General features: G+C 53.8%; 1 protein-coding gene across 2 annotated transcripts in view; it reads left to right on the top strand.

The window, feature by feature from the left end:
- SEPTIN9 (septin 9) overlaps window positions 1-17,211 on the top strand; it is a 144,318-nt gene that overhangs the window by 33,251 nt on the left and 93,856 nt on the right. The window contains exon 1 of one of the 2 annotated variants that reach the window (XM_056361004.1): window positions 5,851-6,908. The exons of the other annotated variant lie outside the window; for it this stretch is intronic. Within the exon in view, the coding sequence (XP_056216979.1) occupies window positions 6,887-6,908 (22 nt within the window). The 5' untranslated portion in view covers window positions 5,851-6,886. Of the gene's footprint in view, window positions 1-5,850; window positions 6,909-17,211 lie in introns of those variants that run through there. 2 annotated transcript variants of the gene reach the window in all.

Here is a 17,211-nt window from a genome sequence, read left to right on the forward strand (position 1 = left end):
AGGGGAATAGCAGCGGAGTACGGTTTTATCTTGTTTGTTTGCCTTGTCCCATTGTGAAGGATGGAGCTAAAAAATCCCCATTCCTCTGGAGCAAGACACAGTGCATTAAGAGGGAGAAATAAGTTCATTATCACCCCTGCCAGCCCTGGCTCGTGTCCTGCAAGGGGCATGGCTGCGCTGGGACGTGGCTGACCCACAGTGCCCATACGGGAGCTGGTGGAGCTGGCAGCGAGGAGCCCTCCTGGGGCTGGGGGGAGTGAAAAGACAGACTTCCAGCCAAGGTGTCCATGGGCACTGGAGGAGTGGGACAGCTATGGAAGTGTGGTGTGTAGGGTACGGCACCTGGCAGCCTTCCCCTTAGGAACAAGGGGGAAATGATCAAAATGAGAAAGGAGGAAAGAGGACTGGTGACTTGACCTGGTCTGTATGAGCTAGCTCATGCAGCGCTGGTTACCTAAGCAGCTGTGTGTGGTCACATTTCTCTCTGTTGAATTTGTGCATCTCTCAATGGTGTTTATTTTCTTCATCTTTTTGTTGCTGAAACGTCAGTTTGCAAATTGCTCTTGGGCATGCTGGCAGACCAGCCTGTGGCTGCTCAACTTTCCCTCTTCCCCTCAAAGTCTGGTGTTCCTCATCACGTGGCCAGAGGCAAATTCCTGAGCCCTGGCTGTCCACCACAGGCGTCCTCTGAGGCCAGTGCATCTGGCGGTGGCTAGTGTTTACCAAAACCCCTAATTGTACCTTAGGCAGAGAGTACTGATTTACCCCTTGCTATATTTATCTTGTGTCTAGGACTGCAAGAGTCAGAAGTGCAGCCTTTGGTGCCCTTTGTTGCAGAGAGATGACTTGTTTGTAAGGCAGCTCTGCAGATGGGTTAGTGGATAAAGCACTGTAGATGTTCGGGGCTGGCCTGCAAAGTGTGAAGTCTCCCTGCTGTAATTTTGGTAGCCATGAAAGCAATGAGTGAGGTCCAAGAAAAGCACCAGTAGCAAGAGGCATTCCTGATTGACTGACTCAATGGAGCAGTTCCTCATTGGTTTAAATTTGTTGTAGTTCAGTTTCTGATCAAAAGCATATTATGAAGTTCAGAGAAATGTCCAGACCTGGATGGTTCTGCTGCTAATGAAAAATAGGGTCTGCTGCCCAGTTCTGGAGCGTTTTCTCTCCTTCAGTGGATTGGCCTTTCTTCAGCAATGGGGCCTTAAGGCAAGGTAAGACAACGGTGGTGACCCCTTGCTACATCACACCCAGGCAGCATCTCTCTGTTGTGTTGCTGTACGGTAACATGGTGAAATCCACGCAGAGAGAGCCCTTTGCCTGTGGCTGCCCCAATAGACAGCGGTATTTTGAAAATCACTGTGTTTAGGTATTCACCTGAAGAATGTGAAAAAAATACCTCAGCAGACCTGTCCTAGGGTGTGGTCCCCCCTCCATGGCAGAGGAGTTGCTTCAACACATCGGAGCAGTGCGTTGCTTCCCACAAGCCTGGGCTGCTCATGAGTAAAATGCCCAGAAATTGTGTAGTTTTTAGCTGAGCTGGTTGCTGCTGTTGTGCTGGTGCTGTGCAGGGAGCTGGGCTCAGTGTGCTGCAGCTGGGGTGGCTCTGGGGTGCACGGGCAAGGTGTTCTGAGGATGGCAGAGGGGAGTGGTGTGTGGTGCAACCTGTGCCCTGCCTTATTAAATAAAGCCAGAACAAAGAAGAGCAACCCAAAGGTGTTTGCAGCGCTTGGTGCAATCGTCCTTCCTTTAATCTGCCTGCTTGTGAGACCCGAGCGGTAATTCTCTTGAAGACTTTGCTCCTTGATGGCTCCTGCCAGATACAAGCTGTCACAGTGATCTGCCCGGGAGCGATGGCCAGTGTTCAAAAGAGCAAATGCTGCAAGGTCATCAGGAACCCTGCCTTTCCCAGCAACAGCTTGATGGGGAATGACCACAGACCTTCAGGAATGGAGTAACCCCCCCTGTTTTGGGGACTCAAGGAATGAGTTGTGGAAGGTAGAGCACTGAGGGGGCAAGACTGATGGTAGGGAGGAGTCTGTAAAGGAAAACATAAACGGAGGATCGTGGAAGAGTTAATATTTATCTGAGGCTCCCTGTGCTCTCCCGGGAGGGTGAGCATCCAGTCCTCCTGCCTTGCCTTTCACTCTGCACTGCCAGCTGCTATTAATACTTCAGCACATGAGTGTTAAAGCACGAGCAGAAAGCCTGGGGAGGATATGCAAGGGATTTCCGGCAGCTTGAGGCTTTTGGGCAGAGAGGTTGAGAGCCAGCATGGAGGAGAGCTCTAACAGGGGCTCTCCTTAAAGATACGTCCCTCCACGGGATGGGACAGGACACAGGGAGTCTTGTGTAGGCATCGTCTCAAGGGGCTGTGTGGGCTCGGGGCAGGAGCAGAGATGTGCTGCTGCTGTGTTAGCAATCCCCTGCTGAACTGTCATACGTGCTTCTGGGTGGTGACAAGCTCTGTGTCCTGGGCACGGGCTGTGGCTTGGGAAAAGTAATAACTCGGGAGGATCTGTGTTCCCCTGTGCTGAACAAATACAGGTTTTCATAAGAAATAACCAGGGAGGGGCAAAGTAGTGCTTGGCAGCAAATGTGGAGCAGCCAAGAGCTGCGGTCCAGGGCAGGGCAGCTCCACGTCTGCCCAGCTGGGAGAAGGGAATGGAGGAGTGGCGAGTCGAAGAAAAAATAACTGGCAAAGAGCAGGACAACAGCATTCAGAGGATGAGTACCTCCCCTGGAAAGAGAGGAATCTTCTTGGTTTGGTTGTTTGGTGGCTGGGTTTTTTCCAAATGAAGAGGAGAATTTTAGCCAGTGTTTTCTTTCTTCCCCATCCTCGAGGCTCATATAACTGTAAATGAAGGGTTCTTGGAGCAAACAGTCAGCAGAAGCTCAGATACTGTCATCTGCTGGCTCGGTCTAGCCTGGGGGTAAATGGCATAGAGGGAATATAATGGAGCAACACTTGATTGCACTGTTTGAGTTTGGACCTGTATTTCCTCATGTGAAAATGCTTCACTGAAAGTAATTTTATTTAGTTATGCTCTGCTCTGCTGCACTGTTCTCCCCCCTGTACCTTCCTCCCAGCTCGCCAGCACTGCAGGTAGCTGAGCTTGTGAAAGAACCAGTTGAATCCCCATTTTTCCTGCCTCTCCAGGCCCTGGAGGTCTTTGGCTGCTCTGGCTGCTTCCCAGCACCTTCGTCAATGCAGTTTGGAACCTCTGATCCCTGCATGGACTTGCAGCGTTCATCCTTTCCAGCTCGCTCAGCAGCAGAGCTGGGGTTACAAGGTGGTGCCTGGCTGGTTTGCTAAAAGCCTGGTGGAAGTGGCCGGGGACTATGGGACTGCATGTGTGACCTCGGTAGAAAAGACAGTAATTCTTCTGTTGGATGAAATGCCGCAGGAACATAATCACAGCACAAACCTAGAGAGGCAGACAAGGAATTGCAAATAGGATCTACCTGAATACCTGCAGGTGTCTGTACCACGGTGGCCGCTGCCGTGGCTGGTTACAGTGTCAGTGGTTCTAAATCCCCCCCCAGCTGCTCACTGATACCCTGGGCTCTGTGGCATGTCCACGGTTGGGGGTGAGCTTCTGCTGTCTTCACAGCACCTTCCCCGCTTATCTACGTGTTGGTGCACAACAAGGAGTTTATTGCTTAGCAAAGGGCTTGGGCGTTGCTGGGCAAGCCTAGGAAAGGTGTGAGACAGATAAAATTCAAACCGAGCCTGGAGCAGGGTTTGGTTTACTTTCTTTCTTGTGATTTCCTTCCTAGCTTTCTCTGCACCTGGCAGTGCTTCCTGCTGGCTGCCACCCGTGGCAATGTTTAAACCTGCGAGGTGGGGTGAGGGAAAGCGTGTGCATCCCTGTGCCAGCCTCGGCAAGCACGGGGCGGTGGCGGAGCAAGGCTCCTGCTTTGTTTCAGCTTCTTGTTTGCAGATGAGAATTGGCTATAGCTTTATGGCAGAAAGCAGGGGTTTCCTACAAGTTGCTCCTGCCTCTTCACTCCCCTCATGGCTTTGTTGAAAGATAGCGCTGGTTGGGGTTGGTGAGCCCTGAGAAGGCAGCCCTGGCCAGGGGAAAGTCTTCTCTGTCCCCTTCTCGAACCCTTGGTGTGCTTGACCTCCCCCCCCAAACCTTTAGCAGTAGTATTACAAAATGCAATATACATTATCTTTCTATATATAGACTTCTATATAGACTTCTCTATATGTACAGTGCACAGGCCACCAAATACCTATTTAAACAGGCATGTGACAAGCTTCTCAGAATCCAAGGAGGGTGGGGGACCCCCAGCTCTGTACCATGCGGGTCACTGGAACAACACCTTTGAAGGGAGTGAACCCCAATGCTGCCATCGTGGGCACAGCATGGCCAAGCACCCCTCTCCCTCAAACACAGGCACCCCAGTGCCGCTGGACCTGCAGCAGTGGCAGGAGGGCTTTGCGAACTCTCCTTCAAACGGAGACACGCAACTGTACCTTTAAATCTATTAAAATTTGCTTGAGAGATTGCAGTTTGAATAAGAGCATCTACTTGGAGGTTTTATGAATATAAAGTTCAATTGCATTAATTATTTTTTGGATTGACTTCCCTGAGCAACTCATGGTGATGTGTCCTGCGAGAAATGATGCCTTTGCTTTATCCCTCCCTCCTAAGTGCTTGGGTCTTGATGGGTTAAAGTCTACAGGCTGAAACGGGTGTGCTACCCCCATCCCTCCTTCCTTTCCATTCACCTTCTTCCTTTCTTTATGCTTCCCCTGAGCTTTTCCCTTCCTCTCCAGTGTAAGCAGCTTGGCAATGAAGGCTGCTCGGTGGAGGCAGTGGGGTGGATTTTGCGCTGCACGGGGCTGTGCAGCTCCCCTGGGTCCTCGCTTTGTGTTTGGCACCTTCGAGGTCTCAGGCAGGAAACGTGGTTTCAGACTGCTCATGGGGAATCATTGCTTATTGTCCCCTTCTAACGCCTTAGGCGCTGGCAGCAGGAGCATGTAGAGTTTTAATAGCAAACAGCGAATGGTCAGGAATTTGGGAAGGAATCTAAATCTCCCTGCCCAGGGAATAACCTGCTGAGGATTAGAGGAACTTCTCTAAGGAGCGAGGCGTGCTGAGGCTGCCTCCCACCAGCTTTCTCTCTCTGTTGTGCAGCAGTTGCTGCTGGACTGACCCACCACTTGGCATTAGCTGTGTTCCTGCCTCTGGTTTGGTGATAGTGATGCTCCGTCAGCTGCTGTGGGGGGGAAACACGCAGTATTGAGAAGCAACACAACATAGGTCCAGGCTGTCCAAAGGTCCCAGCAGTGCCTGTAACACCTGGAGCCTTTCCTTGGAAGTTTATTCATCCAGCCAGGAAACAATTTGTCCTTCTGCCCATGCTAGGGGACAGGGGAAGTGCCAGGCTCTGTCATAGCAATCATACTTGTGATTTGCTATGTGAGCTGTGAGCATTTGAGGTCAAAAAGTGTCAGGTGTACTGTGCTGAGCACACAAAGGTCCTGCCAGCACACCTGGTCTGTGAAGCAGCCGTGCCTTGCCTGCCGGCGTCTGCCATCCCTGCCGGCATCTGCCATCCCCGCCTCTGGGCTGCGGAGGGATGGCTTGTTTGCCAGCCCTGGGGATGGAGGCTGTGCCCTGCATCTGGCTGGGTGACTCAGGCTCCGCGCTATCAGTAGCAAGCGGTGCCGGCTGCCAGGGCAGGGTTGCACAGGGCACTTCGGGCAGCGAGCAGTGCGGGCACGGTCTCGGCAGAGGTGCTAACGCTGCGTCCCCGCTGCCTGCCCTGGCCCACGGCCAAGTGGAAGTTTCCGAGCGGGCCAGCCCATCGCTGCAGCCACGCATCGCTCCGTCCCAGCTGGGGAAAGCAGGATCTGGCAACGGGCTCTGCAGGGCTGCTCTGCTCCGCACCACGTGCCCTGCCTGGGCATCACTGGGAAGGAAAACTGCTCCCAAATCCCACCTCCGCTCCACCGTGGGACCAAGAAGACCAAGAACTTCTGCCCCGGGCAGGGACTTTCACTATCGTTTTCGGGCTGGCTGCAGAAATCTTCTCCTTATCGACGCTTTGCAGCGAGGAGGAAGGCGAAGCGGGGGCTCGGTGCCAGGGCCAGCGGCGAAGCTCTCCAGCGGGTTGCACAGGGCGAGTAAACATGTGCGGCGCTCGGGTCCTGCCTGGTAGCAGCAGCAGCAGCCCATGATGCTGTGCTTGGAATGAAGTCAGCCTTCATCAGCCGAATAGTTTATGCATGAATCGAAACTTCAGACCTGGCAGGGTGGGGGAACGTGCAGGATCTGCGCTCTTTTAAAATGCTGGAGCCAAGGAAGGAGGAGGGGATAGAGGAAATAGCAGGAAAATAAGACTGGGGAAGCAGGGAGAGATTTGAGAAGCTGGATGAGTTGTTCGCTCTGTTATTGCAAGGAGCCAAGTTCCTTAAGCATCTCCTGGTGGATATTAAGAGGGAGCTGTGGAGGCTGGAGCGTTCCCCTGGACGCTCACATGCTGTAGCTTTAAGACTGTTTTACAGAGGACTCGGGATTTCCAGTTTTCCTGCGCCTGGTGGAGTATTTCAGGGAGTTACAGGATTTTTCGGGTCATGCACCCCCTTTTTCTTTTTTCTTCATCCTTTCTCTTCCTCTTTTACTCTTCCTTTTCATTTCAAAGAGACAAAGCTACTTCAGTTTGGAGCACAAACATATGATCAGCACATGGAAATGTGGTAATTTGGATGCATTCATGATTGCAACAGATTGAAGAAATTAGACCAGACAAAGAGCTTTTTTTGGAAGAGGAGGAGGCAAGGCAAGGAGGGAGGGAGAGTGGGGGAAAGAAGGGGACGCCACCGAAAAAAGGGACGGCCGTGACACGCGGATGCTAAATATATCCTGTAGTAATGGAGAGGGACCGGATTTCAGGTAGGCTATTGATCATTTAATATGTTATATTCTGCCTCTGCCCTCCTACCTTTCCAGCAGATTCTGCACTTAAGAAGAGAAACAGCCACGCTCCGGGTGGATTTCAGCCGATTCCTCTATTTATTTCTATTTTTGCAATGCTTCCTTTCTGTGTTTGCTTTTTCTTTTTTTTTTTTTTTTCCTTTTTTCTTTTTTTTTTTTTTTTTTAATCCCCATCCTCCTGAGCCCTCTAGACAGAAGGTGGTTCCAGCAGCAGCCAGGGGGGGCGAAGGGGGAAGCAGGGGGGGAAAAGAAACTGCTTTCTAGGTCTGGATTTCATTTGAGTCTCTCTCTTCCCCCCCCCATCCCCCCTTGCTCCCATGTGCCGCACGGCGCAGGGGGATGAATGCTGAGCCTGTTAGCTCAGAGCTGCGAGCTGGGAAGAGGGAGGAAAAGAGCCGAGCTCTTGGCATGGAGACGCGTTTCTGCTCTGAAGGTTGGCTCCTGGGTTTGTGTGTGTGTGTGTGTGTGTGTTGTGGTTGAACCTTCCTTGCTTGCCAAAGGATCTTCCCTCTGGCTCTTGCTCTCCCATCCTGCCTGGCCGGGCAGGAGCTGCCTGCGTGTCCTGCGCGTTCCCTGTGCGGCGCCGGAGCTGGTGGCCGGGGACCCGGCGTGTGTTTCACCTGGCTGGCCATGCGTAGGGGGGAGGATGGAGGGGGGTAAGCGGAGGAATGAATAACTCCATTTAATTCCCCAGCTTCCCTGTAAATCCCGCCTAATGGTGCATGTCTGAGTCCAAATGGAGCATGTCCAAAAACTGCTCCCGGGTACATCGAGCTGTTGGGGAGCACTGTTGCAGCGAGCTGCTTCTGGGATGGCCGCAACTGTAGCTGCTTCTAGAGAGGGCACGGGCGGCGTGGCATCCCCCCCGAGGCTCGCTCTGTGTGCGTGAGCAGGATCAAAGAGGGAAAGCGAGGGAGGGGATGTCTGTGCCAAGACTGTGCTGCAGCCTAAAGGTGGGTGTCCCTGCTCCCGCCCCGTGGCATGGCACATCTCACCCTCCTCCAGCACAGCAGCCCCGGGGAGGCACATGGCCTCTGCTCCTGGGCGTTCCCAGCCGGCTGCTGGGCATTGGCACTGGGAGGGAAACCACAGGGATGAGAGGAAACATTCAGGCCAGGGTGGAGCGAAACTGTGGCCAGCAAGAGCTGCTCCCATGGCTGGCCCATACCAGACCCGCCGGGCCCCATCTGGCAACATGCTGAGAGACCCGGAGCCCCTGCACGAGGACGTACCTGCAGGAGCATCCTCCACCCCCGCCGCCTCTGGGGAGTGCGGATGGCACCTTCTCATCCCTCTCTCCAGCTCTCTTGCTCGTGCTTTCTCCTCTGATTTGAGCCACTTCAAAGCATTCCTGAGAGCTGCTCATAACTCAGAGCCTGGTGGGTGTTTCAGCAGCGCAGGGCTTTGGGCTGGACCGCCTCTGTCGCTGCGCGCAGGCCTCCGCCGGGCAGGGACATGAGGGAGAGGAGGTTTGGTCCTCTGTGTTCTGGCCTTTCACATCCACCGTTACATCCTCGGTGCAGCACCGGGCCCCCTTTCTCCGTGCAGGGGTGGTGGGGGCTCTGCAAAGGGCCACTGGTGAGAAAAGGGGCTCCCCAGTGATGTGATCTGGGGCTCTTTGTTCCAGAAGAGCATCAAAGGTGGGTTTCTCTCAGCTGCTGAGCTGCATGCACACCGCGTTCAGCTGCTGCGAGGAGCACAGAGCCTTTTGTGCCCAGGCTGGCTGTCACCCGCTCCCAGGGCGTGAAGCACCTGGGGACCCCAGGGGCAGGAGGACCCTAGGCAAGCGTCTTGTGCAAAGATGCAAGTTTTTGCTTAACCCCTGGGAGCACGAGCAGTGCTTGCAAAATGCGGATGTCCAGGTGCATACGTGTTTCACTGACCTTTGCTGGCACCAGCTTCTCCATGAGTGGGTCAGATGTGGCAGGGCACGTTGGTGTGCTCGGTGGCCCAGGGATGTGTGCCCTTGCCTAAGGTGTGTGTGCCTGGGGGCTTGGTGTGGGGTGATGGACATGGCCACTCCGTGCTAGCTCAAGCACGAGTGGGATGTGTGCTGCACGGGACCCCAGAGCTGTGCCAGCCATCTTGGTGGCATTTCTGATACATGGCTCTGGCATGAAATATGGGGGGGGGGGGGGGGAATAGATGGGCTGAAAGGCTGATCTGGGGTCTTCTCCACAGCTCCTTGCTTGGAGGGATCAGCGTGGGCAGGGAATGCTGCTCAGCTGAGGCAGTGTCAGAGGGAATGCTCAACCCACCTGTGGGGACAGAGGAAAACTGTGCTCAATGACTTTCTGCCCACCAAAGTGGCAATCTCACGGGTGACACCCCTGGCCGCCAGGTCCATGGCACAGTGTGGATTTGTAGGGCCAGCCGCTCGGCTCACACCGCTCCTTGCCGCTGCTGACACACGAGCAGGCTGTGCCAGCTGCTGCGCTCCGGGGGTCTCGGGGGCCGCAGGCTGTGGCACGGCCGTGCTGGTGGAGGAGAGGAGCAGGGAGCAGAGCTCGGGCTGCCCCGTGCCATGGCCGTGTGGGCAGTGGGACAGCCAGGGCTCTGCCTTTAGTGACTAACCGAAAGATGACTCGGATGAAAGCGGATCCATGCAGTGCTGGGGGCCACATCCCAGTCACTGTTCTGCCCCTAAACATGCTTTTAATTAACGCTCTGCGGTGGGTGGGAAGAGCTGACTCCCGAGCTGAGTGTGGGGCTGCCGGATGGGGCGAAGGCACCCCAGGGCTGGTGGGAATTGGGTCTGGACTCTTCTCTGAGGGCTGCTTTCCCACAGCTGCTGGAACTCGGCATGTCCCACGGGGTCTCCTCTGCCCAGGGAGAGCTCGAAGGCTTTCTTGCACAGAGTGGTGTCCCAGGCCAGGCTCCCACCTCTGAGGATGACAGGCATGTCGTGCTTCAGGGGAAGGCAGCAAAGGTGCGAGGCGATGCTGTAGGTCTGTGCCTGGTTCACTGCCAGCTCTGGGGCAGAGAGGGTCTTCCTCGGTGTCTGTGACATGGTACCAGTCTTACGTGGTACCTGTGGGTGCTGGTATAAGAAACACATTCTCATATAACCTGCTAGTCTGTTTTAATCTGGTTAAACCATCTCTCACACATTTCTGCAAGCTAACACTGCATGAAAAGCCTTAGCTCTAAATAAATTAATTAATTTAATTTCCAGGCATCCTTCTGCAATAGTTTTGGGTTGGGGAGCTGTGCTCTGGGGCTGCTGTGCTCCTCACGTCTGCCCTCTCTCTGCCTTGCTGGGTTGCTTTGGTGGCAGTGGCCTGGAGATGGCTCTCCTGTCTTTCCCTAGTAGGTGGCTCTTTCAACTAGTCCAGATCTTTCTACAGAGCCTTAATTGTTAATGCCATGGGGCCTCTTACCTCTGCTTAAAAGAAAAGAAAGGGCCCACAGCACCTTGACCAGTGGGGTTTTGATTACTGTGATGATGATGTGACAGGACGGGTGCAACCGTGATGGGAAAGGAGAGGTCTGATCTCCCAGGTAAAATATTTATGTCACCTTTGAAATTGCATTGTGAAAGCTCATTTTACGAGTTAAGAAATGACGATGAGTAGGTGATTGTAACACCTGGCTGTGACAAGCGGCATGTGTCAGGCGGGTCCCGCAGCTGGGAGTGCTGTAGGTATGTGCAATCTGCTGAACCCCTGAAAGATGGATGAACTGTTTACTAACCCACTGGTGATCATTCTTAATCTTTATGTATCCACTATGGGTACGTTAGTGTGTGTGTATTCGTATGGAGTTTTAACATGGTTTTATACACCATACTACGTAGCTAAGTGATCCAAGCAGCAAGCAGGCAGCCCCTGTTGGCAGCCTGCGGTTTGCAGAGGCTGTGCAGGCAGCAGCACTCAGACTAAATGCAGCAAGGCAGAGCATCTTCAGTGGCCCTCAGAGCCACCTGGGAAGCACCACGTGCCTGGCCTGAGCTGCTGGAAAGGAACATAGCAACACTGTATGTGAGCGCTGGAGGTGTGAAGGGTTGTTGGGAGGGAATATGCTTGTTTTTTCATTTTTTTAAAAACAGATTTTTATCTTTTAAACGTGTGTACCAGGACAGAGGGATTTGGGCTCCTTCTGTTCACTCTAGCTATCTTTCCTGTCTCGGGTTTCTTGGTGTCCCTGTTGTTCCTAGGAAATGGCAGATAAAAAAGCCTGACATGTTTCTTTTTAGCGGTCTTCCCACCGCTATACATCTTCTTTTATCAGACTTTTTTCTTTTTCCTCTGGCTCACACCACATCACACACATGGGACGCCACATCAGGCATTTGCAGTCTGGGTGGCTTTACCTCCTGCCAGATCCTACTGCATTCACCCAGCCCTGGCATCCAGGGACATGTTTCTGTCTGTCCTACCTTTGCTGGTGGCCGTTGGTCTATCCTTAGCCCTCCCTCCTGCTGTCAGTGTCCACCTGCTCATGTCCCTACCTGGTGCTGACCCCCATGGTTTGCTGCAGCGTGTGATGCCCTGTACCCTGAGGCTGGGGGCTTGTGTGCTACGGAAAAACTACCTGCAGATTTTTTCACCTGAGTTTCTTGTTGGAGCACTTACACCTTCATCCTAGATGTTCTGTAGTAACATCTTGTTACTGTGGGTTTTGGCTCATTAATCGTAGGTTTGTGCAGGCCCTCTCTCAGGGAAGGGTCTGTGTTTCATGAGGCTGCAGAGTCACCTCTGCAGGCGGTTGCGTTTGCAGCGTGCTCCGTGCAGCTCCCGGCCCGCTCTTGGCTCCCTGCTCCTGCCTGGCCAGCGGATGCATTCCCGCAGTTGTCTGAGGCATGTCAAGGTATATGAAGCATTATCCGTTTCCTGATGTCTGCTCTTAAATCTGCTGGAATTTCTGCTCATGGCCATTAAATACAGTCCCGTTGTGGCACACAGCTTGTCTTTTGCCTGACAGCACAGGTAATGCTTCCCAACCCCGCTCCGCTGAACTTGGCTAACCCCGGGGCGGGAGGCTGCCTGCCCTCCTGCTTTGTGCTTTGCTGGATGACTTGGAGCATCCCAGCAGAGCAATTCCCATGCTGCTGGGGTGAGGGAGGACGTTTCTCATGCAAGTCAGGGTGCTTCCAAGGTCCAGCATACCATAATGCTGAGTAGGAGCAAGTACGTAGTTAGGGAAGTATGTCTGGGTCACCACATGTCTTCTGTTGCCTTAATGATCTCAGAAGCACAATATCTATGTCCTGTTGGCTTCTCCACGTGGTACTTGCAGCTGTAACTAATGGATAGAATAATTTGTTAGAGTGCAGCGATGCCTCATGCAGTGAGCGCTGTGGTGGGGCACAGGGCTCTGCGGCCGGACCCTGGCATCGTATGGGCAGTAGGGAAGGTCCCGATGGGCAGCGAGTCCTCTTTTAGGAGCAGCCTTATACCCGAGAAAATGAAATTTCTTGCTCTGTTCCAGATTTGCTGTAAGTCCTCGGGAAAAGGTATTTGTGCTCCCATTACCCTTTGGTTTTGGGTAAGGACGTGGTGGTTTGATCTCTGCGCTGAAGCTGTTGGTAGGCAAAGGGGGGATGCAGCAGTGCCTGCCTGCATGGGGGAGCTCAGAAGAGCAGCTGGAGACTCAAAGCTGTTCTGACCCTGCAGCAAAGGGAGCCGTGAGTCTCTGTAACAGGCACGTGCATGGGATCCGAAGTTGTTCTGCCTGGACCCCTAGTGCTTGAGAGCTCTGAATAGTTGATGGAGATAGTGTCCTTTACATACGTGCTTAACTAACGGCCATGGGCAATGACCCCTTTGCACTGTTTCCTGGGGTACACCCACTGCTTCTTCCCAACAGCTTTTCACAAGGGTATCTTCCTTCTGAAGCACCAACACTGCAAATTAATTTCCCCATGGCAGTCTCTGAGTGGGATACAGCACCTCCTTTGCCTCTGCTCCAGCACTTCAGGCTGTCTTTATTTGTCCTGTGCTGGCAGCCAGGTACAGCACCCCTGGCACAGGGAGGCCCTGGGCCCTTGCTGCTGGATGGAGCTGCTGTTTAAGTGGCAGGTGAAGTGAAATAGCCCTTTGGTGTAATGTTCAAAAGAGCGGTGGGATACTGATGCCAAGAGCGTTGTTAGAGACTTATAAACAGCTCTGTTTTGTGGCTTGGCGGAGAATGGGCATGATTTTAAAGGTGAATAAAATGCATTAGTTTTACAAGCAATAATCACGCAATAAACCTGAAAGCGCATTTTTTCATAGAGCAGCCCAGGTTGGAAGGGAGCTCAGGAGATCACCTGGTCCAGCCTTTTGTGGGAAAGGGAGCCTAGGTGACATTACCTAGCACCGTGGTTCAATCACATCTTGAAAACCTCCAGCAAGGGGGACTCTACCATGTCCCTGGGGAGGTTGTTTCAATGATCAAATGTTCTCACTGTAAAAATACATTTCTTGTAGAAAAATGAAGATTTTTTTTTTCTCCCTTTGGTCTTGTCCATGTCCATGTGCAGTTGCTGCTATATGAACAGGTCTGTACTAACTTTGTGTCTATGTTGTTACCAGATACCTTATAAACTTTGTTTAAACTTATAAACTTATATATAAACTTATAAACTTAAGCAGCGGTCTTGGAGCAGATTCCGGTTTCTAGTGAAACCAGTTTGGGGAGTGATAGGCGTGATTGCTCTGATGCAGGATTTGGGGGGGAGCCTGCCATTTGCTCTGCAACATCTCCAGGCTGCAGCTTGGACCACAAACTGGCAGGAAGGTTGTAGCCTGAGGCTGCGCCAATAAAGGTTTGTTTGCATCTCGCTCCTGGCTGGCTGACCTGGAAAATTAAACCACATCATCCAGACAACCAAGTTTAATCTCTGGTGTACCGGAGCAGAGAAATATATTTTGGTTCTTTTGTTGTCTGAAATGTTGGTTCTTCAAAATCCCATTGGGTTTGGAGAAGTGGGGTCAAGGCACAGAAGAGTGGGTGCTGGCAAGGCTGCTAATGAAGACATTAATATATACGTTTAGAAATGTGACTCCCCCTGCCTCCCCCCACGCTGGGCTCTCCCTCCATGGTTTCCCAGCCTGGGGCAGCACCCGTTACACCTGCAGCACCCCCTTGCTGGCAGCCCACCCTCTTTCAGCTGTGCTGCTTGCCTGCATGTAACACTGTCACCTTTCCTTCCCGCTGAGCACAGGACATGCTTTTTATAGTAGTTTCAGGTGCTTTCTGTTTTTTCCAGGGCTATGTGCTGCAAGTTCTCAGTTGTGGTGCTGAAGCAGGGGCTTTGGTGACGTAGGCAAAACCTTGGTGACGATGGGGGGTTTTGGGGCTGGGGGCACATGCTCAGTAGGTGCTGGGTGTTTTCTGAGCGCCTGATGCCTTGCAGTAGCAGGCACCATCAGGCCTGCCCAGCGTACAGGTGACGGAAGGACTCACAGTGGCTGAGCATCTCTGATGAAGCCAGAGCCTTTGTCAAGGGCAATGTCTGTGAGTCTGTCCAGGTGGTTTAGGGGGAGAAATGGAAAGAGTTAAAATCCTGAATGCTTGGCAGGTATGCTTGCTTTGAAGGACCCCTAGGAAGGTGGAAGACAGTTCCTGAGGAGGTGAGAGCTATGGAACTGCAGGTTGGGAAGCCTGGATCAGGACTTGGAGCCCAGGCCTGCTTTACTATCAGACTCGTGAGAGCAGTGCTGGGCAGAGCCACACAACGGTGTGGGCAAGGCTGCTTTTGGTGCCTGGGTCTGGGATTTTGTCCCTGTGCCACTGGCTTGTGTGAGCTACAGCAAGTCCTGGCCCCCCCTCATTTCACTGTGTCTGACATGTTCACCTAGACTTTGAGGTTTGGGCAGGTCCCTATTTGAGCTCAGGGGGACCGCCTGTCCTGTGTGAGGGTCTGTATCTCTGCACCTTCTTCAGAAGCGCCTAGTGCTGACCAGTCCATGGGCTGTTGTACCAGCTGGTCCCTGGCTCTATCCAGTCTCTAAGCAAAGACCTTTCAAGACCCTCTCATCTATGCAGTGCTGGAAATGCAGAGCATCACACTGCTGGTACCCCGCTGCCGCTGCCTGGCCGGGTGGGGATCCTGGCTTGGGGAGCTTGTCCCAGGCCACGGTGGTGCTGTCTCCTGCCCATGGGTGTTTTGTGTGGACTGCTCTGTTGCTGATGTTGCTGTGACAGTGCTGTAGGGACCAGGCTGCGCTCAGTGGTTTTGGCTGGTAACTGCTGTGAATGTACCTGGAGACACGGTCCTGATGACTTGTACAGAGACCGAGTGAACTGTCAGGAGCTGCATAAGTGATCAGCATCAGATCTCCCGCTTCCCAGTCCAGAGACCTGTTTCCTTGACTACACCGCCTGTAATGGAGAGAGAAGAGGGTTTTTTAACTGCTTCAGCTGGTCTTTGCAACAGGCCTATACCCTGTCGAGAATGCTCCAGAAGCTCCTTGCTGCTTTTTTAGCACATGAACGGAGAGGATCCCTGCTGTTGGCTTCAGTAACCACCTGAATGCCCCTAAGGAGTATGTATGTACCTGCTGGGGGCAGGCGGCTGAGGTCCCGCGACTGACTTTGCAAGACCCCTGGGGGGGTCATCCTGCATTTCAGGTGAGGTCAGCAGCAGCTCTATCCCAGCCATCTCGCTCCCTGCTTTCAGAGGTCCCCGGCTCACCATCCCCAGAGGCTTCAGCCTAAACAGCTCTTTGCCTCACGAGTCTCCCCCTCCCAGTGACTCACCCCCACCCCAGGGCTGTGCCGGGGCCGGGGGGGGCCATGGGGCAGGGCGGGCTGCCCCACCGCTCGCAGCTCGTGGGACCCCCGGTGCGGAGAGATGCGCAGCCTCGGGGGGGCAGCGATGCTGGCTGCGCGCCGTCCTCCTGCACGGCTCTGCGGGGGAGGGGCCGTCCGGCGGCCCGGCGGGCAGGGGGCAGGGGAGGGCACCGGGTGCTGCCCCTCTCCCGGCCCAGGCCCAGCCCCAGCCCCGAGGGCGGCGGGGCGGTCCGGGACCGATAGGTGGCGCTGTCCGCTTCCCGGCCGCGCCGCAGCCAAGCGGAGCCGTCGGGCTGCCCCTGCCCCCTGCCCCCCTCCCCCCTGCCCCCTGCCCCCTGCCCCCCTGCCCCCCTCCCCCCTGCCCCCTGCCCCCTGCCCCCTTGCCCCCTGCCCTTGCCCCACCCCGATCGCTCACCCCGCTCAGCCCCTGCCCCAGCACTGGCGGGGCCCCCGCAGCCCCCCACACTCGCCTGCTGCTGCCTTGGACTTCACCGCCAAACTGACATTGTGTTCTGCTGTAAAAAGGCAAATAACTGCTGGGGATCACAGCAGAGGACATGAAATTCTGATACATGCGTATATGGAGAAGTTTTATTGAGTGAAAATACGGATATTTCTCACCATGTTGCTAAAAAGCATCTGGGTGCCCCTCTCCTAAACAGATCCGCTTTTTGACACAGCTTTTATTTACCAGTGAGTCAGGATTTGGGCTGCCCTGGGAGGGAGCGATCCTGTGGCAATTAGGAGCTGTGCTGTTGGAGTCCTTTTCCTGCTCTTCCACTAAATCACTCCGTATCCTTGCGTAAATCTTTTAACACATGTGCTCTAACTTCCTATATGGAAAATGAGGCAGATACTTTCTGCTTTTCACAGGCACTTCAGGATCCTCTGTAGACAGCTGCGAGGGATTTGTCATTATAAAGCCGGGAACTTGACCCCTTTGAGATGCCGGCACCCCTGTGCAAGGCTGGGATGAGAATCCCTATGGGGTGGAGGCAATGGCTGGTGCTGATCTGGGATATGGGACTGGAGACACAAGTCATTCTGACTAGGTCCATCTCTGCTGGGGAGCATGGGCCAAAAAGCAAGAATATGGGATTTATTCCTGGGTCATGACGTCTGTCCCTTGGTCACCACAGGCACAGCAAGTGCAGGCAGAGCTTCCTCCGGGGGGACTCTGGTACTGAGCAGTGCAAAATCACCTGCCGGTGCCATGCTCGCAGCTAGAGCACCGCCAAACACCAGCCTGGTGTCTCCTCTGCCCCACTCCTCAGCAAGAGCCATCTGACTCTCCTCCATTCACCAAGGCGGAAGGGCACATAGACCCGCTGGTCCTTCACTGCTGTCTTCTGCTGGTGACCTTCAGCTGAAGTATTTAAACATTGCCTGTCTCCCACTGGAGATAGTCTCTTCTCCTGGTATGGTCTTGCTACTTCCCCCAGTTTATCCCCTTGATTTGCTCTCTCCAACCCTGAAGCATTTAGCCGTTTTGCTTTATTGCTTTACTTCTCCCCTGTGGCTTCGCTCGGCTCCGTGAGGTCAG

Source organism: Falco biarmicus, chromosome 1 (genome assembly GCF_023638135.1).
Source record: "Falco biarmicus isolate bFalBia1 chromosome 1, bFalBia1.pri, whole genome shotgun sequence".
Classification (NCBI taxonomy): domain Eukaryota; kingdom Metazoa; phylum Chordata; class Aves; order Falconiformes; family Falconidae; genus Falco; species Falco biarmicus.